Raw genomic sequence first — 26,595 nt, forward strand, 5'->3', positions numbered from 1 at the left:
CAACTACACCCTTATAAGACCATTGAACTACACCCTTCTAAAACCATTGAAGTCTGCTTTGGATGAGTCTGTTTGTCTCTAAAGTTTGAAAGAGATTGAGAGAATACTTTCAAAGGTATTTTAGCAAGTATAGTAGACTCAACCATTCCTGAAGTCATTTTTCCTTAACACCAGCTAAATTTATCCAGTGCTGATTTTTTTTATAAGAGACTGTGCTATGGATCCATTTACATGATGTTCTTTGATGTGAAATTCTTTGCTATACATCAGAGAACTTCTTCCCTAGAGCAAATCTTCTTTCTATAGTTCTCCCCTTGTCTTTTAAAGTTTGCTTACTCTTTTACTTGACTAATTAGAGAGTATTAATTTGCATGTGACTATTTACTTACTATTGTGGTTTTTAAATATAGCTAGTTCTTCCAAAACCTCTACAGGAAGAAAGAGCTGATGAGAATTTGTAAGAATTGTTTTGTTCTTTTCTAAAAACTCTTAAATTCCTCTTTTTGCTTTTAGACGTTAAGTAGTAAGTGCTACATTTTGCTTTTGAAAAATTAATTCTTTTAGGATACAAAGGTTACCAGTGTTAGGGTTGAACATATAGCTGCCCCTTTTCTAGGTATGTGTGTTTGTCAGTGTAGACAAATTTGTGCAATTTATGGAGTAATATAAGCAGAAAAACTTTTTAAAAAACAGAGATGCAGGCAATACTTTGATACTGCTGCCCAAGACCAGTTACCTATCTCCTGATTCTTGCATATCCTAAGTCTGTAAACCAAGCTGTTTTGCCATATGTGGATTCTGCTTCAAGTCTGTCATAGTGCTGAGTTCCAGATGATCATCTTATTAAGGATATAGGATCAGTGGAAAGACAGAGAATACAGTTTCAAAACAAACTTAATTATTATACTTAAGCAAAAACTGGATTCACACCCTATGAATGGTAAATTAAAAGCCTGAATAGCACAGAGTAGCCTGAGCTCATTGGAATTTGGAAGCTAAGCAGTCTTCTGCTAAACAGTCAGACTAAATGCATCCCAATCCCCTATTCTATGTGGTGAGAAAATCTAATCTGAAGTCTATATCAGCTTACTCATTGCCCAGGTTAACAAGGACTGTGTCAGAGATTGGTTAGTTTTATTTGAGAAAGTATGAATTGACCATAGTTAGACTTTTTCTACTGTTCCAAGCAATATTTAGTTTATTAGCCTATCTGATTTATTTCTTTACTATTGTTGCCATTTGGTTTTTATTTTGCCAGACCTCAAGGCTGATCATCACTAGCTAGAATTGTAAAATAAAGATGCAAGGGTTTTCCTCCTGCTATTGGTGTCATTTCCTGTTGACTATTTTTGTGCTTCCATCATTTCTCCCTATTATCATTCCTATCTAAAATCACAGAAACAGAGAGAGATAGAACGAGAGCACTATTTAATAAGCAAAACAATCCCACCTTCTCATTTCTTTGTGAACAGGATTACTATCATAAAGGGATAAAACAGTGAACTATATTTTAACTAATGACTTTGGTGTATGATTCCCCTTGATACCCTTCTGATGTTTAAGGATTAATATCAGCATATCCCCTCACACTGAAATCACAGCTGAGGCTATCTTACCTAACCCTTTGCTGCTGACTTGCATTCTAATGATCAGGGAATATTTTAGGCCTTCCTGAAACAGTGCCCTGGAAATATTGCATACCATACATTCCACAATAGATGGGCAACACAGGGTGAGCTAAGGACATGATTGTAAACAGGGATTTCGGTGCCTGAGTGTGGATCTCAGAGCTATAATGCTTCAGAGAGACAGCTGCTCTTATGAACTGTGTTTTTGCCAAAACAAAGGCCATTTGTCATTTCCGTTCTCTTCATGGCTGATCATCAAGGTATTTAGGAATGAAAACTTTCACATAGGCAGCAGCCAGCCGCAGAGCTCTTTCATTCAGGAAACCACAACCCAGTATTTATGATGTCAGAACTGATCACTGTACAAGCAATTGTTTGTAGTGTCACAGACACTGGTCCACAGCTCAGCTGAGTAAGTCAGACAAGAAAGACATTCTTCAGAAGTTCTCCTTACAAGACAAATATCTTGTTGATCAGTGCTTCTGATCTAACTGGATCTGTTTAAGGAAGTTAAATAAGGTTTTACCTGCAAGGTGTGTTCTGGTTTCTGAAGTGCAGTACCACTGAGCTGAGTGTTAAACTGTCAGTTAAAATATCACTAAAGAAACAGCAGATGACACAGCTTTGATCATTAGCATAGTATCAAGACCTTCAGAATCAGCACAGTACAGCCTTTCTGATCTAATTCCACCTTAATTTAGCAGTCAATGTTTGGCTGAATAAAGTGTACAGTATGGTAAAGCTGCAGTACTGCAGTCCAAGCTCTCTGCTCATGACCTGAGTTTGATCCCAGTGGAAGCTGGGTTTAGGTAGCTGGCTCAAGGTTGACTCAGCCTTCCTTTCTTCCAAGGTTGGTGAAATTAGTACCCAGCTTGCTGGGGGAAAAGTGTAGATGACTGGGGAAGGCAATGGTAAGGAAAGGAAAGGTCTCCTGTGCAAGCACCAGTCATTTCCAACTCTGGGGTGACGTTGCTTTCACAACATTTTCACAGCAGACGTTTTATGGGGTGGTTTGCCATTGCCTTCCCCAGTCATCTACATTTCCCACCCAGCAAGTTGGGTACTCATTTTACGGACCTCAGAAGGATGGAAGGCTGAGTCAACTTCAAGCCGGCTACCTGAAAACCCAGCTTCTACCGGGGATCGAACTCAGGTCATGAGCAGAGCTTAGTACTGCAGCTTTAACACTCTGCGCCACGGGGCTCTTCAAGGCAATGGCAAGCCACCCCATAAAAAGTCTGCCATGAAAACATTGTGATGCAATGTCACCCCAGAGTCAGAAACGATTTGCGCTTGCACAGGGGGACTACCTTTACCTTTTTATGGATATAATTAAAACAGACTGATGGCTTATAAACACCCTACATAACTGCTTTTCATTGCTGATAGACCATATACCTCATATGTACCTCACAGTACCAATGTTATGCCTAAACATATCTCCTGTATTTATGTTTTCAAGCTGTAGTAATGTCAGTGGACTTCCAAGAAATCATGCTTAGGATAACCAATAAAAGGAAAACGTTTAGCATTTTAAAATTTAGGAATGTTACATCTCAAAACAAGTGAAAACTGGAATGAGATAGAATTGACTTCTACCATAGCATATCCAAATTCAGACAGTTTTTTCCTACAGAAAAAGTTCAGTCTGATGTAGAAGAACCCTTTCATAAAACATCTGAAACTGGCTTCAGTGTTTGGCATTGTAGTCTCCTGCAATGAGGAATGAGTTGGAACAGAATGCACACTGCCTGGCTTTCCAGCAATCTTAACATCTAAATTCCATCTTCTTATTGGTTCTGGGAGAGCATGTAAATCCAAAATTGTAAAGACACTGTAATGTAAAAGTAGCTTTTGTTTCATAAACTGAAAACTATTACTTCCATTGTAATTGGGCATACGCATGCCACAGTTCAGCAGGTATACATAAAATCAATAAAATGATGTGTTTGGAATTCTACTTCCTTTTAAAAATATTCAATTTGTATTTATTTGCTTTATAATCTGCCTTTCTCAGATTCAAGATGAATTTTGAAAATTAATAACCAACAATATAATATAAATTAACAAATACAGTAAACCTACCTAAAAAATTTCCACAGCTATTAAAACTACAACAATATTCCCTCTATAAATATACCTCCCTGCAAACAGGTCTGTTTTGCACATTTTAATGTATGATAGTAATATGGTAACCCTCCCGACCTTGTCAATCAAGCTATTTCTCCAGGTGGGGGCCACAAGAGACAATGCTTGGGTCCAGGCACATGTTCATCTTGCCATTTGTAGGGTAGCAACTTTCTCATCTGAGTGTATCTGTCACAGCAGAGCAAATCGAGAGAGGTAGTCCTGCAGACACACAGGCCCCAAGTCATTACCTACTTTATAGGTAATAACTAGTACCTTGAATTGAACCTGGAAACTTATCAGGAACCAATGGTGCTAATTCAGAACACATGTTGTATATGTACTCTGTCTAGCACCAAAAGAACTTTCTGGCCCTTACATCTCCTGTGAAACAGAGATGGGGAAATGAATAAGGTTACTGGTAGTAGTTATGCAGCCAGCTTAGCACCTTACCACTTCTACGATTAGTAGATAAATTATGTAAAATATCCAAAGTTAGATACAATGGCATGTTTATGCTGGTTGCAGATTCATTTAATAGATTTTATACCACCTCTCCCTAGATCTCCTTGAAGCAGCTTGCAGTTTAAACAATGTATATGGATCGAGGCAATGCCTAGCTCTTAAATCTTCAAGTTTTGTCAACTGCATTTGATACCATAGGCCATCAGATATTATTGGAATAGCTAGAAAAATAAGTGGAGCTTATGTGAAATGCTCTCCAATGATTTATTTCTTTATTGTTAAAATGTACGCAGTTTACGTTGGAAAGACTGAATTATCAGTATGGGCCATAAGAAATGGTGTCCCTTGGGGCTTTGCCTTTTTACCAGTGCTCTTTAATATCTGTATTAAGATACTGAACAAGTGCATCCGTAGCTTTTGGAATTGAATGTAATATACTGATGATGCCCAGCTACACCTGTCACAACAAGACTTCCAGAAATTATCATAAGTAGTGTTTGAATACTGTACTCAAGACAATGAGAGTGAACAAGCTGAATCTGAATCCAGATAAGACAGAAGTTGAGAGAATTGATGCTCTGGATGGGATTGAATTACCAGCTTCTAATAGGTGTGGCTGACTTTAGTTAATAAAGTGAAGAGATTAGATGTATTCTTGGGCCTAGTCTTGCAGAAGGCAGGGCCAGCACCAGGGTGAAACCTCCCCAGACATAGGGTTGCCATGGCGAATTCCAGAAATATCTGGGGACTTCGGGGGTGGAGCCAGGAGCAAGGTTGTGACAAGCACAATTGAACTCCAAAGGGAATTCTGGCCATCACATTTAAAGGAACTGTACACCTTTTAAATGCCTTCCCTCCATTGGAAATAATGAAGGATAGGGGCACTCTTCTTTTGGGGCTTATAGAATTGGACCCCCTTGTCCAATCCTTTTGAAACTTGGAGGGTATTTTGGGGAGAGGCAATGGATACTATGCTGAAAATTAGGTGCCTTTAACTCAAACCCCCCCCCCCCAGCCCCAGATACCTCCACATCAATTCTCCATTATACCTCATGGGAATCGATCTCCATAGAGAATAATGGAGTGGCCAACAGACATTTCCCTCACCCCCCTTGCTTTCTGATGAGCCTGAAGTGGAGAGAGGGTCTCCAAACCGGGGGATCCCCTGGCCTGACCTGGGGATTGGCAACCCTGCCCTGACTTCATGCCCTATCACCCACACCCTTCCACCCCCCACCACCCATGGGCCACCTCCTCCCCCACTTCCCTTTGACTCCTGAATGGCTTTCAGCTTAAGAGAACCCAGCTTGGCTTCTACAGAACAAAAGCATTTCTACTCTCAGATGTCATAAGCCTGTAGTTGTGCACAATTTCAGACACTTGAAAATTTGAAGCAATGTGTCTTGTGGGAAAACAGCATACATTTTGGTGAAGCAAGAAAGTGCAGTAATTCTTCCCCCCAAAAACCCAAATGGCTTCAAAAGGTCCAGAAGTTTTATGCCTGAGTTCACTCCTCTCCATTGATGCTGGGACTTCTCTGTGTTCTGCACCCACTCACTTTGCTGGTGGCAGGGGGGAAGGAGAGATTACAGCTCAGGCTGCAGTTCCCCTGTGGCCTACTTCCCCTCAACCTGCTGCTGCTGCTGACACAGCAGCAGCACCCATTCCAAGAGGAGGAGGTGACTGCAGTGGGTGCACCCTGACATTCGCCGTGGTGGCAATTGTAGCAGCGGCCTCTCTCTTTTTCCATTGTGTCCATATCTTACCAGTATTAAAACAACAGGACTGGATTCCAGTATGTTTCTAAACTCAATCTGAGGTACTGGTACATAACTTCAAAAACTTTCACAGCCAGGATGACTGGCGCTTGTGGGCACCAACTCCATTCAGCCTGACACTTCTTCCTGGCAGTACTTTTGCTGCAGTTAGTGCAGACTACTGCAGCCCATATAAGAATTTTTGCTACTTTATATCCAACCATGTGGGATGTGCTGTTGGAAGCCCCATCTATTTCAGAAAGGGACGTGATTGCATTATTTGAGAGGGGCTTTGGCTGAGGGTATTTTAAGATAATCCATTTGATGAAGATTACAATAATTTATGATCTTGTTATTTCAGGAAGGATGTTTGCTCTAGAAACATGATGTTACTTATATGTTGTAAGCTGCTTTGAGCTATCTTTGGAGAGCAGGATATAAATCTTTTATTGCAGGATTTTTTCCCCCTGTATTATGCTAAGTGGAATTTCCCTTGCATAGTGAAGCTTTATGCAAACCAAGGGGCAGGTGACATACAGGTAAAGAGAATCAACAAGCTATTTAATTTGGAGTAGGATCCTATGTCTGAGAATGAGTGATAAAAGAATGCATTACTATGATCTCATTTTCAGACAGCCATTTGTATTGCCACCCTGATCCATTGAGAATTCTGAGTGTTCAACATTTCAGAAGCAGCTTGAATTTAAAAATGGGATTATTCTTAACAAAATTTTACTTTTGGGGGTTCCTTGTATCTAGTTTATTCAAACTGTTTTTTAAAAGGCTAAATATAGTTCCTAGAATCACGAAGAATCTTTGAATTTGACATAGGAAAATTTAATTAAATTAAGAGTTTTATTACCCCCACCCCACCTTGGCATTTTGTTGGGGCCTCTCTATCTCAGCTGTGTACAGTAGATACTGACAAGTTCAGATATGTTTAATTGTGGTGTTACTTGGGTATACATCACTCTTACGATTATCTCTGAGTTCAAGAGGTTATGAACACGCTGGCTATATAATAAACTAGACCTTTTGTCTGAAGGTAAGTTGAGAGGACCATGTTGCTATAGTCTTTGTTTCATTAACTGGCCAAGTAGTGCATTTTTTACTTTTTCCCTGTAAATTAAAGAGAAGCATACTATTAGTCTTTTTTAAATGTTTACTGTAATTATCAGTTTGTATAGTAAACCATATTACTGATATAGTTAGATATCTGCTGCTCTAGTATACACTACACCAGGGGCTGCCAAACTTGCTTAATGTAAGAGCCACATAGAATAAGCATCAGAGCCGCAAGACATGAACGTCAGATGTGTGAGAAAAGGAAGGAAGGAAGGAAAATAAATTGGGGGAGGGAGGGCAGAAAGAAAGCAACTTTAAATGCAAGCTGATGGCTGACTTGGCTTGGAGAAGCAATTTAAAGAGAGAAATGCCTTCTTCAAGCTGGCCAATGGGGTAGTGGGGGCTTCGAGAGCTACATACTATGTGGAAAGAACAACAGTTTGGCCACCCCTGCACGACACACAGCATGGAGATTGAAGGCATCTCCTGTATGTGATTAGAGTTATCAGCCTCCTGGAAATACAACTGATCTCCAGACTACAGAGATCAATTCCCCTAGAGGAAATGGCAGCTTCAGAAGATGGATTCTATGACATCACATCCCTGCTAAACTTCTTCCCCTTCCCAATCAATGCCTCCAGATATGCAGGAATTTTCCCAAAGGGGTGTTGGCAACCCTAAATATTCTATTTTAAAGATTTGGCAAATCTAGAAACATATATTATGCTACAAAGTCATACATTGTCCAGTTTTGCCTTTTTGACACCACATAAACACTATTTGACAACCTCGTAACATCAGACATACCATCTTGGATGCATTCACATACCCTTCCGATGTTATTGTGTGGCAGCTCTCTATACAGGACAAATACATCCATGTGCATAGGAATAAATGAACACAAATCCAGCAGTAAAAACATTCTCCAAAAACTTGCTTTTGCTCATCTAACAGTCACCATTCTTCAGCAAAAAAACTTCAATAATAGAAGTCAGTGTGAAAGTACTATATTGGGATTCATCAAGAAATTTAAATAGTATTTAAAATGTAATGGTAGACGTTACAGGTGTTAGCAAAATTAGAGTGATTGTTGGTAATGCAACTACTGATATTGTGGACGGTCTCTGAAAAAAAAGGTAAAGAGCCCCCTGTGCAAGCACAGAATGGTTTCTATATTTCTCTTAATTATATTTGATGTTTAAAACTCTGATCTACCAATTGAGGGCGCTTGTAGTGCATCTGACAAAGTGGGCTCTAATCCAAAAAACCTTATGCTAAGCTAAAATTTGTTTGTCTTTAAAGTATCACTTGACCGCTACTTGTTTATGGAATTTTTTGCATAAGTAGTTGCAAGTGCAGTCAGATTTTTGCATGAATAAAATTGCTCTAATACATTAGAGTTGTAAAATTATGCTGTTTTCAAGAAATATATTAGCTGCTTTCTACTATGCATGTTTCTTTCTGTGCTGATAGTTAATTCTTACCTAGCACGAAAATTCAGCTGCTACCTGTCTGTAGATTCTGTCTGTTTTTACAAGGGAATTGAATCTCACAGCTTGCTAGCATGCACTGAAATCTGTTTTGTATGAAATATGACATTAGTGTTTGAAAGTACCTGCCATTGGATCCCCCAGATGTGGGTCATTTTTTAACTTCCTCCACAATTATTAACTCTTTATTCATTTAGGTTATATTCAGATAGCAGGTTCATTACATGCAATACACATATGAACTTGGTAGAGGCAGTTTTCCATCTGTTGTCTAGGGTTGCCTGGTCTGTGTTGGAAAATACCTGGAAACTTTGGGGGTGGAGCTGAGAGAGGGTGGGGTTTGGGGAGGGGAGGGGCCTCAGCATGGTACAATGCCATAGAGTCCACCCTTCAAAGCAGCCATTTACTCCAGGGGAGCTGATGTCTGCCAGCTGGAGATCAGTGGTAAAAGTGGGAGATCTCCAGGCCCCACCTGAAGGCTATAAATCAAAAATACACTGCTCCAGGCATAACAAGAAATAGTTTAGTAATTGCCAGTTATTTGTATACAAATATATATACAATATACAAATCTCAGATATAAAGTATGGACTACGGTAAGTCGATCCAATACACTGTTTCAAATCTTCCTCAGGTCCAAGGATGAATAAATTGAATCCAAAAAACTTACAGTCTTGCTTATTGCTATGTGGGGCCAAACTGGACTCCAGAAAGCTTACAATCTTAATAATTATCACTTTTGGAATGGAGCCAAACCAGACTCCAAAGAACTTATTTGCAAGAACTTGTATTTATATGGGAATCACTGCAAACATTCACCAGTAGCTGAAGCCTACAATGATTATACAGGGAAAGAATCTTGGGCCTGCATGGGAGAGTTGTGGGAGTACCATATAAGAGGAGGAAACAAATATAATAATTTCATTTAAAAAAAATCATTGGGAGAAGAATTAATGTGAACAGAAGCTGATAGCAGTTTGACATAGTAATTTGGTTTCTTTTGAAATCTAGAAGGGAAGATATATTTAAGAAAACTGAGCTGATAGGCCTGATTTCTCATAGCAAAGTTCCTCCTTCCCTGTTAGTCTCCATAGTTACAAAGCTACTGTTGCTGGTGGATCAGAGCTGGTACCACTATAACAGTAAGGAGATACCGGTCTGTAAACAATGTTAGCATAGATGTGCCCATATTTCTCTCTTAGATATTGAAAGGACTTCTTAGGCCATAGCTCAGCCCTAGTTCAGTATAGGTGGTCTGCTTTATCAGCAAAGAGTTCTGTAGCTTCAATGGAATCCCTTACTTACATGGATCAGGCTACTTATTTCTTTGGTATTTTGTTTGGAGGAGTTAATTCTAACTTATAACTATTGAACTGAGTACTGAATTGAGATCTTTACCCATAAAGCTGAAGTGAATGAGTGACTACTTTTCTTGTACTCTCCTCAAAATTCAGTGAGCATCCAAAGCTTGTCATTCACTTTCATGAAGAAAAACATTCCATGCGTACACAGTGATTGCCCTGAGCCTGAGCTGAGTGTTGCCTTCTTCTGTTAAAGAACAGAGAAGGCCCAGGCATTAGAGCAGTTGGATTGTAGCCAATCCAGTATAATATCCAGAAATGTACTCTTAGACACATGACTTTACTTTTTATACCCTGAAACACAAGAGCAATATGTCTGTTGGAAGTTCTTATTAAAAGAAAATGATATTTCAAAATTGGGCTCCAGGTAAGTTTGAAAAATAAAGTATAGTGCTTTTTTTGGTGAGTTGAATTTAACGAACACTACCCTATCAATTGCCTGGGATTGCAAAACAACAAAGGACCCCAGTTTTCAGGATGCTTTATGCCTTACCTTTGAGATATGAAAGATAAGCCAGCAAGGGAGAAAGCTGTGGGTCAAAAGGAGCCCCAATGGTTCCCTGGCACATTGGATTTTAACTTTTAATAGCAGTCAGCTTTTAGTGAAAAGAAAATGACAAAAGGAACTTGCAGACATCAGCTGGCATAGAAAATCATAAGAGTATCTGTCCCATTGTACCCTTACAGCCTCCAGTGGAGCGTGTGGCTTTTTTCCTTCCCTTTTTTCTTCTTACCTATGAAATCATCCTGATATTCTCCACCTTCCCCCATTTCTTTCTTTCTCTCTTAAAAAAAAAACCCACAGAGGCCTTTATGTTTTCCTAATAATTAGCAGCAGAGGTACTATTCCCCCCACACACACCCTTTCAAGTGATGAATAGTTGGCCCTAGATCAAGGACAAGCTCTAGTGGTTTTTTTGGCGGCCACAAAAGGGCGTTGGAGTTGGCATGAATCCCAGCTGCTTAGCGATAGACATGTAGACTAGGTGCCAGGCAATTGGGGTCAGTGGCAAAATGTCTGTATACATTCTTCATTTGAGATAATCAGTTTTCTTTTTATGTGTGTGTTTGTGTGTATTCCAGGCCAACAGCAGGTTGAAGCAGATTGAAAAGGAATACAGTCAGAAGTTGGCCAAATCTGCACAGGTAAGACAAAACAAACAAACAAATGAAATTTTTTTAGAAAGTTCTTTCAGTTACAAGAAAACAATAAGCATTGCTTACTTTTGTTCTTACAACCCTAGTATTTAATTTCAGCCCTCCTCGTTCCTGTTTCCCCCTTTACACAATTATACAGGGGTAGCAAATACAGTAGAAGATGGAGTCAGGATACAGGATGATCTTGACAGGCTGGAAAAGTGGGCTAAAACAAATAAAATGAATTTTAACGGAGATAAATTTAAAGTTCTGAATTTATGTAGGAAAAATCAAATGCATAATTACAGGATGGGGGAGACTTGTCTTGGCAGTAATATGTGTGAAAAGGATCTAGGGGTCTTAGTGGACCATACAAGGAACATGAGTCAACAGTGTGATGTGGTAGCTAAAAAGGCAAATGCACTTTGGGGCTGTATCAACAGAAGTATAGTGTCCAGATCACACAAAGTGGTGGTACTGCTTTGCTCTGCTCTGGTTAGACATTACCTAGAGTATTGTATTCAGTTTTGGGCACCACCATTTAAGAAGGATATAGACAAACTGGAATGTGTCCTGAGGAGGGCAACAAAGATGGTGAGGGGTCTGGAGACCAAGTCCTATGAGGAAAGGCTAAAGGAGCTGGGTATGTTTAGCCTGGAGAGGAGATGACTGAGAGGTGATATGATCACCTTCTTCAAGCACTTGAAGGGCTGTCATGTAGAGGATGGTGTGGAGTTGTTTTCTGCTACCTCAGAAGGTTAGACCAGAACCAATGGGTTGAAATTAAATTGAAAGAGTTTTCAACTGAACATTAGGAAGAACTTTCGGACAGTTAGAGTGGTTCCTTAGTGGAACAGACTTTTCTTCTTTCAGGTGGGTTTTCCTTCTTTGGCGGTTTTTAAATGGAGGCTAGATGGCCATCTACTGCAATGCTGATTCTGTGAATTTAGACAGATTATACCTGGAAAAGTTTTAGAACAAATCATCAAATTATACCTGGAAAAGTTTTAGAATAAATCATCAAACAGTCGGTCCTGGAATATTTAGAAAGAATGGATGTAATTACTAAGAGCCAGCATGGTTTTCTCAAGAACAAGTCATGTCAAACTAACCTTATCTCTTTTTTTTGAGAAAGTGACTACCTTGTTGGATCAGGGGAATGCTGTAGACATCATTTATCTTGATTTCAGTAAGGCTTTTGATAAAGTTTCACATACTATCCTTGTTGACAAGTTGGTAAGATGTGGTTTGGATGCTGTTACCGTTAGGTGGATCTGTAACTGGTTGACAGATCGCACCCAAAGAGTGCTTGTGAATGGTTCCTCATCTTCTTGGAGAGGAGTGACAAGTGGAGTGCCTCAAGGATCTGTCCTGGGACCTGTTTTGTTCAACATCTTTATCCATGATTTGGATGAAGGAATAGAGGGAATGCTTATTAAGTTTGCAGATGATACTAAATTGGGAGGGGTTGCAAACACAGAAGAAGATAGAAACAGGGTACAGGAAGACCTTGACAGGCTGGAAAACTGGGCTAAAATCAATAAAATGAATTTTAACAGGGATAAATGTAAAGTTCTGCATTTAGGTAGGAAAAATCCAATGCATGGTTATTGGATGGGGAAGACTTGTCTTAGCAGTAGTATTGTGAAAAGGATCTAGGAGTCCTAGTGGATCATACGCTGAACATGAGTCAACAATGTGATGCGGAGGCTAAAAAGGCAAATGCAATTTTGGGCTGTATCAACAGAGGTATAGTGTCCAGATCACGTGAAGTGATGGTATCGCTTTACTCTGCTCTGGTAAGACCTCACCTGCAGTATTGTGTTTAGTTTTGGGCACCACATTTTAAGAAGGATATAGACAAGCTGGAACGGGTCCAGAGGAGGTCGATGAAGATGGTGACGGGTCTGGAGACCCAATTCCTATAAGGAAAAGTTGAAGGAGCTGGGGATGTTTAGCCTGGAGAGGAGGCGGCTGAGAAGTGATATGATCACAATCTTCAAGTACTTGAAGGGCTGTCATATAGAGGATGGTGTGGAATTGTTTTCTGTTGCCCCGGAAGGTAGTACCAGAACCAGTGGATTGAAATTAAATCAAAAGAGTTTCCGGCTCAACATTAGGAAGAACTTCCTGACCATTATAGCAATTCCTCAGTGGAACAGACTTCCTCGGGAGGTGGTGGGTTCTCCTTCCTTGGAGGTTTTTAAACAGAGGCTAGATGGCCATCTGACACCAATGAAGATCTTGTGAATTTAGGGGGAGGTGTTTGTGAGTTTCCTGCATTGTGCAGGGGGTTGGACTAGATGACCCTAGAGGTGCCTTCCAACTCTATGATTCTATGAGAAGGAGGGCAAAAAGAATTGCATCAGTGCTTAGTTTTCATGCCCCTTTTTTACACAGCTAGGGAAATTCTGTTCGCCACTTTGAAGTCAGGCAGCAATTTTTCTCCAGGCCAGCTTTGACAGGGATCCTGGAGGGATTTTTTTTCCCATTTTCTGGACATGGAGCAGGTATTACTGGGGATGTGGGAAGAGAGGTATTTGTGAGTTTCCTGCATTGTTCTGGGGGTTGGACTAGATGATCCTAGTCAAGCTTTCCAACTCTGATTCTATACTGTATGGCTTGTAACTCAAGCATCCGTTTACTTCAATTTTAAGTGAAAAATTGATTATTAGCCTCTTTTTTTACTGCAGAAACTCTGTTAACCTAAGACAAAACATGGTAACTTGCAAATTCTCCAAGACTGTAATGTTTAAATTACTTTTTTCTCCTGCTCCCTGAACTTATTGAGCATTCTGTACTCTACATCAGAGGTCCCCACTTCCCAGGCCACGGTTCACTACCGGGCTGTGGCCTGTTCTCAACCGGACTGCAAAACCTGCCCCCCCCCCGGCGCCATGCAGCCTCGCCTCCCCGCTCCCCCTTTGCAGCACCTCCTGCATCCTCTTTTGTTACAATTTTAAGGCCGGGAAAGGTACGGTGAAGCGCCGCCTTCCCTGGCTCTTTAAAGGCTGACCCCCCACCCGCCTGCTGCCAATCAGCTGGGAAAACCACCACACTGTGGAGAGGAGGCAAGGGCAGCACCGCTTCTTCAGTGGGTCGCCCACCGCTGCTGCTGCGGTTTTCCCAGCTGATCGGCCGGGGGGGGGGCGGTTGTTGGCCTTTAAAGAGCCGGGGAAGGCAGCACTTCACCACCCCTTTCCCGGCCTTAAAATTGTAACAACGGAAGGTGGAGGAGGCACTGCGAGTGCAGGCGGTGAGGCTTCGCGGCATGGGTGGTGGTGGTGAGGCTGTATGGTGCTGCGAGTGGAGAGGGCGGGGTGGTGAGGCAGCTACAGAGCGCCACAGGGGGGTGGGGCTGAATTTGGTGCACCCACCCTACCAGCCCTGGGGCTGCGGTGGGCGGGCCGGCCCTGGTGCCAGTCCCTGGTACCAAGAAGATTGGGGACCACTGCTCTACATGATACCACCAGAATGATGGGCTAGAACTTTCCAGGTTATTTGAAGAGATGGGTTCTCTGTTTGGCTCAGACTGGTTCTAGTTAGTAGGCAACAAAATGGCAGTTGAGTTTCTGATAAACTCTCAGATGTCAGAAAGCTCTATTTTCCATATCATTTCTTTTGCCCACTGTGTAGGGTTGCTCCTTAGTTTGGAAGGGGGCTTCAGAAAAGAGCTCCAGAGCAGTGTTTAATCTCTTCCAGATGGAGAGAGCAAAGGTCATGTCAATGCCATATGCTTAGTTTCTGCTTCCCTCTTAACTGTACCTTGGGTACCATGCCATTCTGACCTTTCCCACACAAACTATGAGTAGAAAGAGTAGCAGGAAGACAACCCCACCATAGCCAGAAGTTGTCTCAGCAAGCTCCAGTTTTCCTCCTTATGAAGACCAGTATAACTGGCATAAGCATTTCAGCATGAGAGAGAAGTAACTAACTACAAGCAGTGGAGAACAAGTCTCTGAGCCTGAGGAAACATAAACACAGCAATAGCTCAAGAGAGAGTGAGTCAGTAAATTACCTGCTCCTTACTACCCAGGTCATGCACATCTTCCTAATTATGGGAACATTTGGGACTTTGTTTTATGTGTTAACGGAATGGAAATATAGCAGACACTTTCTGGAAAGTCAGGGAAATGGAAATTGGTCAGAGAAAGTCAGGGAAATTGTGATTAAAATATATTCATGCAGTGGATTTTTGACCTGCTGCTGCAAGAGCATGATCTGTTCTTGTGGCAACTGAAATAGAGAAGTAACAGAATACAAGTAAAACTTAATGATGCCCTTTCCCAACTCCACCCCCAGCAACCAGCCTAATGTGTTTGTTGAGCTCTGTCCCTGTATGATTTCCAAGGTCTGCCTGTAGCATTTGCAAAGCAAGGCATTTGCTAGCAAGGCTAGTTTAAACGTTTAGCAAAATATACAAACTTTAAACACCTGTTTTCATCCCTACCAGCTAGTACTGCATTTAACTTACATATAAAGAGAAGCATGTTTTTTGGGTCATGCTTATGTATGGAATGGACATTTTGTCTCCTGCCAAACCCAGCACAGAGTTGCAAATGAGTTTTGCTGTCGTTGGATTGCGCAGACAACTAGCACTTTCTACTCTGCACCATGCAAAGTAAATTTTGTTCCTGCTGGAGTTTACAGAGTACCAGCTCTCTCACCCTCTTTCCTGACTCCTCCCATACATAAAGGTTGTGAATGAGGGTTGTCTGCTTCTCTAGATTGCAGAGACTCCACCTCCTTTCTTGCTGCTGATCTGCTCATTACACTTTCTGGAACCAGAAAGTGAAAGTGAAACTTTCCCAGCTTTGGAAAGTTCCTACTTTTGTTAGCATTCAGAGTTCACTTGAATTGAAGTTTGTATCTTGGTGTAATTTTTGATGCAAAACAATGTTGCTGAAGTTAATGTTGAAAGAAGCTGATATTAAATCTCTTACTTTGGCTAATATTTTTGCAGTTGAGACTTGTAGAGTGGAACATTTCATTAAGTCTTGCATTAATGAAAGACTTAATGAAAAAATTCATTTTTTAACTTGTGGTAATATTTGAATGGTGGTCAGGGAAACTGACAAAAGTTGGTCAGGGAAAGTCAGGAAAATGAAAAATAAAATTTTAGTGGCAACCCTGTATAGAGATAATTATGAACATAAGAAGAGTCCTGTTGAATTAGATCACAGGCTCATACCTCTCGCTCACTGTCATATCAGCCCTACAGGGATCCTTCTCATCACCAATCCTACTACCGCTCCCTGGACTGTATTGTACCAGATCTACATTTTTCCTGCTGGGAATACTGTCTCAGGAATGCACGAATTCCACAAGCATTGCTTCAGCCACTATCTCAGTTCTTCCACCCACTAAACCAGTTGTCTTGGACCATCATGCTTCTCAGGATTATTTACTCAGTGCAACTGACCCCTCAGGGCCATTGATGTAAACTCAAGATTCCTCGGATTCAGGCAAGTCAGACTCTTCTCCAGATAGCAATCATCCAGCCTCCCCTGCTGCAGATATTCCACAACCGGGATCTCTTTCTCCTTCAGAGAGCTCTAAAATTTATTTGGATCTCCTGACATGTATGGTAGCCACACCTAACATTCAATTAGGATCTGATTCACCACCTGTTTCAGATGTTGTTCATGACATCGTCCACTCTTCCAGTGTCCCAAGTTCTCTTTTGCCTATGCTTCCTGTCCACCTCAAAGGTCTCTGTGAGGCCTGGGAGAAGCCAGCTTCTATTCCTCCTATTTCTAAATGCTTTGAATCCCTTTATTGGGGTCAAGCTTCAGACTCTAAATTTCTCTTGACACACCCGGCACCCAACTCAGTTATTGTCCATTCTGCCAGTAAATCCAAACAAACCAAGAATCCCTCACCTCCTGACAAGGAAGGCAGAAACCTCGATACTCTAGGGCGAAAGATGTATATCCTGACAACCACCTCTGCTAAAATTCATAACTACCTGGCATATTTCTCTGCCTATGCATTTAACTTAGCCAATGAATTTACACCTCTTCTGTCTGAACTGCCTGAAACTTCATGCAAGACTGCATACGATCTCATTGCTGAACTCTCTAGGGTTACTGGACAACAAATTAATTCTGTTAAGACATGCTGTCTCTTGCACCTCCAGAGTTTTGGCCACTTCTGTTGCCCTCTGTCACCATGTGTGTCAGATCCGCATCTCTGTAACTGGACATTAAGTGGAAGATTGAAGACTTGCCCTCTGACAGCCTTGGCTTGTTCCATGCCACCACCAGTGAGATTTTGAGCAATGTGGATGACAGTTACAAAAGGGCTAAATATTTCAGGGTTTCCCAGCCTGCTATTCAATGATCTTATAAACCAAAAGCTTGGAGACAGTCTTCTTACAAGTGCCCTTGCTCCCCTCACCAATCTGATTATTGGAAGCGTAAAGCATCTTCTACTAAACAGCCAGCTTTCTAACACTAACCCCATGCCTAGTCTGCTAAAAAAAACCTAACCAGCAGACCAAACAGTCTCTTTGACTCTCCAAATTACTGTAACCTTGCCTCTTGGAACCAGACTACGTCCTTTTCTTTCTGCTTTGGAAGACATCACAAGAGAATCCTGGGTACTGACTATAATCTGTCTTGACTATGCCATAGAGTTTCATTCACTCTCTTAGATACATCATTTCATGCCAACTCCACCCTCCATTTTTCTTCAAGAAGAAGTACATGCCTTACTTCAAAAGAGAACAATAGAACCTTTCCCAGCTTTGGAGAAGATTCTACTCTTGGAACTTCATTGTACCAAAATCGGACTGGGGGGGGGATCCAATCATGGATCTGTGTCAACTCAGCCATTGCATCCCACACAAAAAATTCAGGATGATTACACTACAAACCATTCTTCTGCTGATCCCACAAAACTCTTGGCTTGCATCCCTAGACTTACAGGATGCATGTTTTCATATTTCCAACACAAACACTTCCTGAGATTCACAGTCGAAGATCATCATTTCTAGTATCTTGTCATCTCCTTTGGCCTCTTCACCACCCCAAAGGTATTCACCAAATGTATGGCTGTTGTGGCAGCCACTCTCAGACGAAGGGGAATCACAATATTTCTGTACATAGACGATTGGCTTCTCATAGCTAATTCTCCCACATGTCTCCAAAACATAGATACCACCATTCGCCTTCTGGAATCTCTAGGACTCTGTGTCAATCTGGCAAAGTCTTCACTGACTCCCACTCAAGTCTTGAAATTTATTGATGCCAGGCTCTGTATCATCCCATACAAGGCCTTTCTGCCCTTAGACAGGGCTCTACAGATTCAAACCCTTGCCTCTTTTGTGATGTCTTTTCCAATTCAACAGGCTCTAACCTTCCAGAGAAGGTTCACATTCCCTACGTGACTCCTTCCATCTCTCCACTGGTGAACTGTAGAGAACAACCTCCTTTGCGGGTTACCTTTTCATCTTCCACTCCCTACAGCAATTGTCACCTCAGATGCCTCCATGTGGGGTTGAGGAGCCCGTCATGGATCTCTCACAGCTCAGGGGAACTGGACATCCTCAGAGAGAACACTCCACATCAGTTGTCTAGAACTTATGGCCATTCATCATGCCCTCAGGTCTTTTCTTCCATCTCTTTGCGGCCATCATGTTCATGTGACAATAGACAATATTGTGACAGTTTACTTTGTCATCAAGCAGGGAAACACAGTCTCTGCCAGACTTTGCAAGTGGGCGATTACTCTGTGACACGGGTGCAGAGGTCACAACACCCATCTCATGGCTGTTCATCTTCCAGGCATTCAGAACTGTCAGGCAGATTTTCTCAGCTGTACCAAAGCAGACGACCATGAATGGTTTCTCAACCCACAATTGCTCAAACTAATCTTCCGATATTTTGGTCATCCAAAGATCGCTGCCTTGCCACCCATGTCAATGCCAAGTGCGCAGTGTTCTACAGTCAGAACTTGGATTCCCCCCTCTCTGGGAGATGCCTTTTTCCATTCCTGGTCGGGTCCACTGCATTACATCCTCCCCCTTTCCCTTTAATTCTCAGGACACTGCAGAAGATTGCACATGACAAAGCAGACTGCATCCTGGTGACCCCATGGTGGCCATGACAACCATGGTTCACCCACCTCCTTCAACTATCCAGAGGAACGTATCTCCACTTCCCGTCCAAGCCGGACCTTTTAAGAAGAAGAAGAATTGCGGATTTATACCCCACCCTTCTCTCTGAATCAGAGACTCAGAGTGGCTTACAATTTCCTTTATCTTCTCCGCCCACAACAGACACTCTGTGAGGTGGGTGGAGCTGAGAGGGCTCTCACAGCAGCTGCCCTTTCAAGGACAACCTCTGTGATAGCTATGGCTAACCCAAGGCTATTCCAGCAGGTGCAAGTGGAGGAGTGAGGAATCAAACCCAGTTCTCCCAGATAAGAGTCCATGCACTTAACCACTACACCAGACTGGCTCTCAGCACCAAGGGAAACAGCTACACCACAGCCACAACCTGGACCTTCTCAAACTCAGAGCCTGGAGAATCTCCCTCTAATCCTTCCTCCTGCTGTTCAAGACATCATTTTGAATGCTTGCAAACCTACTACCAAAAAACGTTACCCTGCTGAGTGGCATCATTTCTCTGCTTATGCAGCTTTCTGTGCCGGATTCTGCTCCAGTTCCTGACATTTTGACTTACCTGGATCATTTTAAAGACTCTGGTTTGAGTTATTCCTCTTTTAAAATTCACCTTTCAGCCATTTTGGCCACCCTCCAGATATCCCTCCATGGTGGGACTTTTCTATTACTCTAACTTTTTACTATTGCTCGTAGGCTCCGGTCTCAGCTACTCTTCTGTAAGGATCTACCTTGTGGCCACCTAGGCATGTTGCAGTCCCATCCACAGGTACCCTATATTCTTGCACCCTAATATTAAGCAGTTCCTAAGAGACCTTTTCTCCATCTATTTTCTCCAGTCATACCACTCACTCCATCATGGGATCTGCTTTTATTTCTCATTACTCACAGGGACACCTTTTGAACTTATGACCACCTGTTCTCTTTGTTTCTTATCATGTGAAGCAGTGTTATTGATGACCATCTTCCTGCCAAGCAAATAGTTGAACTCATGGCTCTACTTTATGATGCCCCTTCACTTCATGACACTGGCATTTTCCCTCTCTCTGAGGTGTCCTTCCTCTCAAAAATAATGTCTTCCACCTGAACTTGGACATCTCTCTTCCAGCTTTCTTTCCTACGTCTGCAAATGATGAGAGGCTCCATTCTCAAGATGTCAAAAGGGCTCTCCTTTTTCTTCCTTCAAAAGCCCAAAAGACAATGTTAAAAATAAAGGGGTACGAAGATGAGCTATAAAGATGGTAATAATTCAGATTGCCCATTATGAAGTATGATCAGATCAAAATATTATCAATCAATGTGAACGGATTGAATTCCCCCAAAAAATGTAATAGAATTTTCACTCAACTTAATACATTAAAAGTTGAATTAATTTGTCTCCAAGAAACTCATATTAGGAAAAGTGACCAACACTTCCTGAATGTAAAAAGTTAGAGAAACCCTTTATTGCTGCTGATCCAACGAAGAAAAAAAGAGGTGTAGTAACATATATAAAAAAAGAATTGAAACCAAAATTGGTCCAAGCTTCAACAGACGGGAGATATCTAATGGTGGAAATACAAAAGGAAGAACTGAAAATGTTGATAATAAGTTTATATGCTCCAAATGATTCACAAAAATTTATAAGAGACTGCAACAAGAGATAAAAGATCTGAATTATATGAATCATTGCCTAATTGGTGATTACAAAGCGATTCTTGACTTAAATCAAGACAAAAAACATCAAAGCAGAAGAAAAAGAATAAGGCCCACCAACTTCCAAAAACTTTTTTCCAATTGACTGAACTCAATCTGGTTGATGCATGCAGAACTAAGAATTTGGCAACAAGAGACTATACATTCTATTCAGACAGACAACCAGTCATGGTCAAGAATCAACATGTGTTGGATATCAGCTCATATCAAATCAAATCAAATTTTATTCTTATATCAAATTGATATAATTGATATAATATGATATAATTGATATGATATAATTAATATAATATGATGAAGGACATTGTGGAGGCAGAAATCCTCCCCAGATCGTTCGCAGACCATAGTCCAGTGACAATCTGGTTAAGAGTTACAAGAAACCTAGATGAAAATTAAATACTTATAACTTGAAAAACAAGGAAATTGTGGAGGCCACCAAAAAAGAGTTAAATGAATTTTTTAAACGAAATATCCAGCCAGAGTATATATACTAATGAGAGTAGTGTGGGACACAAGTAAAGCCTTTTTTAGAGGCATAGCTGTCAGCTTCACTACACAACAAAGAAAAGAAAGAAACAAGAGGTATTAAGAATTAACGAATCTGCTAAGGCGAAAAGAAGAAAGATTTAAAAGTAACCCCACATTAATTGAATTAAAAATAAAAATAAAGAAGAAGATATTGAAGAAGATATTGGATTTATATCCTGCCCTCCATTCCGAAGAGTCTCAGAGCAGCTCACAATCTCCTTTACCTTCCTCCCCCACAACAGACACCCTGTGAGGTGGGTGGGGCTGAGAGGGCTCTCACAGCAGCTGCCCTTTCAAGGACAACCTCTGCCAGAGCTATGGCTGACCCAAGGCCATGCTAGCAGGTGCAAGTGGAGGAGTGGGGAATCAAACCCGGTTCTCCCAGATAAGAGTCCGCACACTTAACCACTACACCAAACTGGCTCTCCTACACCAAACTGGCTCTCCTGATATTATATGGTCTTCTTCTACAACATCAAATTAATGCAACATCAAATTAATGTCTGAACTGACTGAACAACAGTGGTGTGACTGAACAACAACAAAAACAGCTTAAAATTGTAAATAAATGTATTGCAATTCAGAAGCAGAATGAGAACAAGTTTTAAATGTAGCACCTTGAATATAAATATATAAGGAAATGGATTTTGAGAAGAAGCATATTTTATTTTCTTGTTATGAGGTATATAATGGACTTTCCTATATACCCTGATATATTACCTATCTGTTAAAAGGTACAGCAAGTATGGAGAAGTGGTAAAAATCCAGGTTGCGTACCCAAATGCTACTTAACAAGCTAAAGGGTTTTCATGCCCAAACTCCAGTGGGCATATGCAGAAACCCCACCACGCATGCTCATTGGAGTGGGCGCAGACACTCCAATAATTCCTTCTGACTGCTGTTTGATTCTAATAAAGCCAAAGGACCAACAGCAGTGAGGAAGGAGAGTGGGTGGTGTGAATGCACAGACAACCACTCAAAGACCTGGGTGGCAAAGAAGGGTGTGTGTGTGTTTTTCAGTCAGGAGGGGTGGGGAGTGGGCATTCCAGTAGCTATTTTTTTTTTTATCAAACAACCCCTGGGCAGAATTTTTGCTGACTGGGGTTATCTGATGGTGAGGAAGTCTTTTTTTTACTTTGCCCCCTTCTTTCTTTCTTTCTTTCTTTCTTTCTTTCTTTCTTTCTTTCTTTCTTTCTTTCTTTCTTTCTTTCTTTCTTTCTTTCTTTCTTTCTTTCTTTCTTTCTTTCTTTCTTTCTTTCTTTCTTTCTTTCTTTCTTTCTTTCCCTGCAAGTGATGCTCTCTCTGTATTCTTGGTGCTGGGAGGGGGGGAAGCAACAGTGGGAGGGTTTCTAGTGCCCTGGCCCCATGGGTGGACATTCTGGTGCTTTTGGGGCATTATATGAGAGAATTTTGGACTGGATAGCCCACTGGCCTGATCCAACATGGCACCTCTTATGTTTATGTTTTTCCTTTCCTTTCCTTTCCTTTCCTTTCCTTTCCTTTCCTTTCCTTTCCTTTCCTTTCCTTTCCTTTCCTTTCCTTTCCTTTCCTTTCCTTTCCTTTCCTTTCATTCCCTTCCCTTCCCTTCCCTTCCCTTTCTTTCTTTCCTTCAATTTTTACTGGATGAAACTTTTCTATTCATCATACTGTTGTTGCAAACATAGGAGCTCTGCCAATGAAAAGTTGGCACCCCCAGTTGTAGCCAGGTGGCCTCCTATGAGATTTCTGTGTAAGTGAGTGAGAGCAAGAGGTGTGGGGCAGAAAGAGATTATTGGAGATTAATGTGGTATATCTCAATAGCACTGGAAGAGATGGTACTATGAACTTGGCACCATTTTATTGGTCCTGCTTTTAACAGCTGTCTGACACCAAAATTAAACTCCTCCTGTAGATATTAAAAAGGATGAAAGTAGTTCACTGGCTAAGTATCTGCACAACAGGTTGCTTTTAAAAGCATGGGAAACACAGCCAGTAAAAGGCTGCAAGCCCCTCATAAATATCCTTTTTGGGATAACTGCAGAAGAGCTTGTATGAACTTCATATAAATTGAAATTAATTCATTAATTGCAATACAATTCTCTGCTACCTTTCACAGCAATTTCAACCAAAGAAAAGTATGAAAAATAGCTGTTGAAAGATTTTCTTGAAACCAAGCAAGCTTGGTTGTAGCTTGAGGCAGGGTTCCAATAGTAGCAGCTGAAGGAAGGGCTTACTAAATGTGCCAGCATATTTTGAGGTAGAGCAGCTGCCAGGGCCCAGTGTGGGTGGTACACAGTGCTGGCCTTCCTGATGGCAATGGCAACAGCACTCCCAATTGCATACAATATATGTGTTCGTGTGTATACACACACACACACAGTGTGTGTGTGTGAGACTAATATATATACTGTGACTAATAGCCACTGATGGACCTCTGTTCCATATTTTTATCCAATCCCCTCTTAAACCTAGCTCCTGTGGCAGTGAATTCCATATGTTAATCACCCTTTGGGTGAAGAAGTACTTCCTTTTATCCGTTTTAGCCTGACTGCTCAGCAATTTCATTGAATGCCCACGAGTTCTTGTATTGTGAGAAAGGGAGAAAAGTACTTCTTTTTCTACTTTCTCCATCCCATGCATCATCTTGTAAACCTTTATCATGTCACCCCGCAGTCGTTTCTCCAAGAAAGAGCCCCAAGCGTTTTAACTTTTCTTCATAGCGAAAGTGTTCCAAACCCTTAATCATTCTAGTTACCCTTTTCTGGACTTTCTCCAATGCTATAATATCCTTTTTAAGGTGCAGTGACCAGAATTGTACACAGTACTGCAAATGAGACGGCACCATCGATTTATACAGGGGCATTATGATACTGGCTGATTTGTTTTCAATTCCTTCCTAATAATTCCCAGCATGGCGTTGGCCTTCTTATATTGCAATTGCACGCAGTCTCGACATTTTCAGTGAGTTATCTACCACGACACCAAGATCTCTCTCTTGGTCAGTCTCTGCCAGTTCACACCCCATCAACTTGTATTTGTAGATGGGATTCTTGGCCCCAATGTGCATTACTTTGCACTTGGCCACATTGAACCTCATCTGCCATGTTGACGCCCACTCACCCAGCCTCAACAGATCCCTTTGGAGTACCTCACAATCCTCTCTGATTTTCACCACCTTGAACAATTTAGTGTCATCTGCAAACTTGGCCACTTCACTGCTTACTCCCAACTCCAGATCATCAATGAACAAGTTAAAGAGCATGGGACCCAGTACCGAGCCCTGCGGCACCCCACTGCTTACCGTCCTCCACTGTGAAGACTGCCCATTTATACTCACTCTCTGCTTCCTATTAATTAGCCAGTTTTTGATCCACAAGAGGACCTGTCCTTTTACTCCATGACTCTCAAGCTTACTAAGGAGCCTTTGATGAGGAATTTTATCAAAAGCTTTCTGGAAGTCAAGGTAAACAACGTCTATTGGGTCCCCTTTGTCCACATGTTTGTTCACCCCCTCAAAGAACTGTAACAGGTTAGTGAAGCAAGATCTTCCCTTACAGAACCCATGCTGAGTCTTCCTCAATAACTTGTGTTCATCAATGTGCCTACTCATTCTGCTTTTGAGAATGGTTTCTACCAACTTTCCCGGTATTGAAGTCAGACTGACTGGCCTGTAATTTCCCGGATCTCCTCTGGAACCTTTTTTAAAGATGGAGGTGACATTTGCTACCTTCCAGTCCTCAGGAACGGAGGCAGATTTAAATGAAAGATTACATATTTTTGTCAGGAGATCCACAAGTTCAACTTTGAGTTCTTTCCGAACTCTTGGATGTATGCCATCCGGACCTGGTGACTTATTAGTTTTTAATTCGTCAATCAGTTGTAGGACCTCCTCTCTTGTCACCTCAATTTGACTCAGGTCTTTCAACACCCCTTCCAAAATTAATGGTTCTAGAGCAGGCAAACACTTCTCATCTTCCACAGTGAAGACTTAGGCAAAAAATGCATTCAGCTTCTCAGCCATTTCTCTATCCTCCTTCAGTAATCCTTTGACCCCTTGGTCATCCAAGGGCCCCACTGCCTCCCTGTCTGGTTTCCTGCTTCTAATATATTTGAAGACATTTTTATTGTTGGTCTTTATGTTTTTTGCAATATGCTCCTCATAGTCCCTTTTTGCCTACCTGATCACAGTCTTGCATTTGATTTGCCACAGCCTATGTTCCCTTTTATTGTCACTTGGACTAGCTTTCCACCGCTTAAAGGAGTCCTTCTTACCTTTTACAGCTTCCATTACTTTGTTTGCTAACCATGCAGGCCTTTTCTTATACCTGTTTGTGCCTTTCCTAACTTGTGGTATATATTTTATCTGAGCTTCTAGGATTGTAATTTTAAATAGCCTCCAAGCTTCCCTAAGGGTTTTGACTGTATTTACCTTTCCTTTCAGTTTCCTCTTCACATGCCTCCTCATCTCAGAGAATTTACCCCTTTTAAAGTTAAATGTGGTTGTGCTGGTCTTTTGGGGCAACTCCCTATTTATACAAATGGTGAAATCAATAACGTTATGGTCACTGCTCCCAAGCGGTGCGATCACTTTTACATCTCCCACCGTCTTGAGCATTACTTAGGACGAAATCCAGGACTGCCGCACCCCTGGTAGGTTCTGTGACCATCTGCTCCATAGCACAGTCATTGAGAGCATCTAGAAACTCAATCTCTTTCTCTCGACCTGAACACATATTGATCCAATCAATCTGTGGGTAGTTAGAATTACCTATTACGACACAGTTTTTACATTTAGCCACTATCTTTAATCCTTCCATCATATTATAACCGTCCTCTATCTTTTGATTTGGTGGGCGATAACAAACTCCCATAGTTAAATTTCCTTTTGGACCCTCTATTTCGACCTAAAGTATTTCTAGAAGGGAATCTAATTCTTTGACCTCAGTCTTACTGGACCGTATAACCTCTCTGACATACAAAGCCACCCCACCTCCAACCCTTCCCTCCCTATCCTTCCGATATAACGTATATCCAGGAATCACCGTGTCCCACTGATTCTCCTCATTCCACCAAGTTTCTGAAATTCCCACAATGTCTATGTTTTCTCCCAACACTAAACATTCCAACTCACCAATTTTACTTCGAACACTTCTAGCATTTGCATACAAACATCTGTAATTTTCCAGGCAAGCTAGGCCCGCAACCTTCCTCCTGCCGCCTCGAGACTTTGGCAGACAG

General features: G+C 41.4%; 1 protein-coding gene across 2 annotated transcripts in view; it reads left to right on the forward strand.

Annotated features, from left to right (window-relative positions):
• Positions 1–26,595, forward strand: part of CEP112 (centrosomal protein 112) — a 507,150-nt gene that overhangs the window by 339,071 nt on the left and 141,484 nt on the right. For both annotated transcript variants that reach the window (XM_060252333.1, XM_060252332.1), the window contains exon 22: positions 10,977–11,039. In XM_060252333.1, coding sequence (XP_060108316.1) covers positions 10,977–11,039 — 63 coding nt within the window. The remainder of the gene's footprint in view (positions 1–10,976; positions 11,040–26,595) is intronic.

The sequence above is a fragment of the Heteronotia binoei genome, chromosome 13, assembly GCF_032191835.1.
Source record: "Heteronotia binoei isolate CCM8104 ecotype False Entrance Well chromosome 13, APGP_CSIRO_Hbin_v1, whole genome shotgun sequence".
NCBI lineage: Eukaryota > Metazoa > Chordata > Lepidosauria > Squamata > Gekkonidae > Heteronotia > Heteronotia binoei.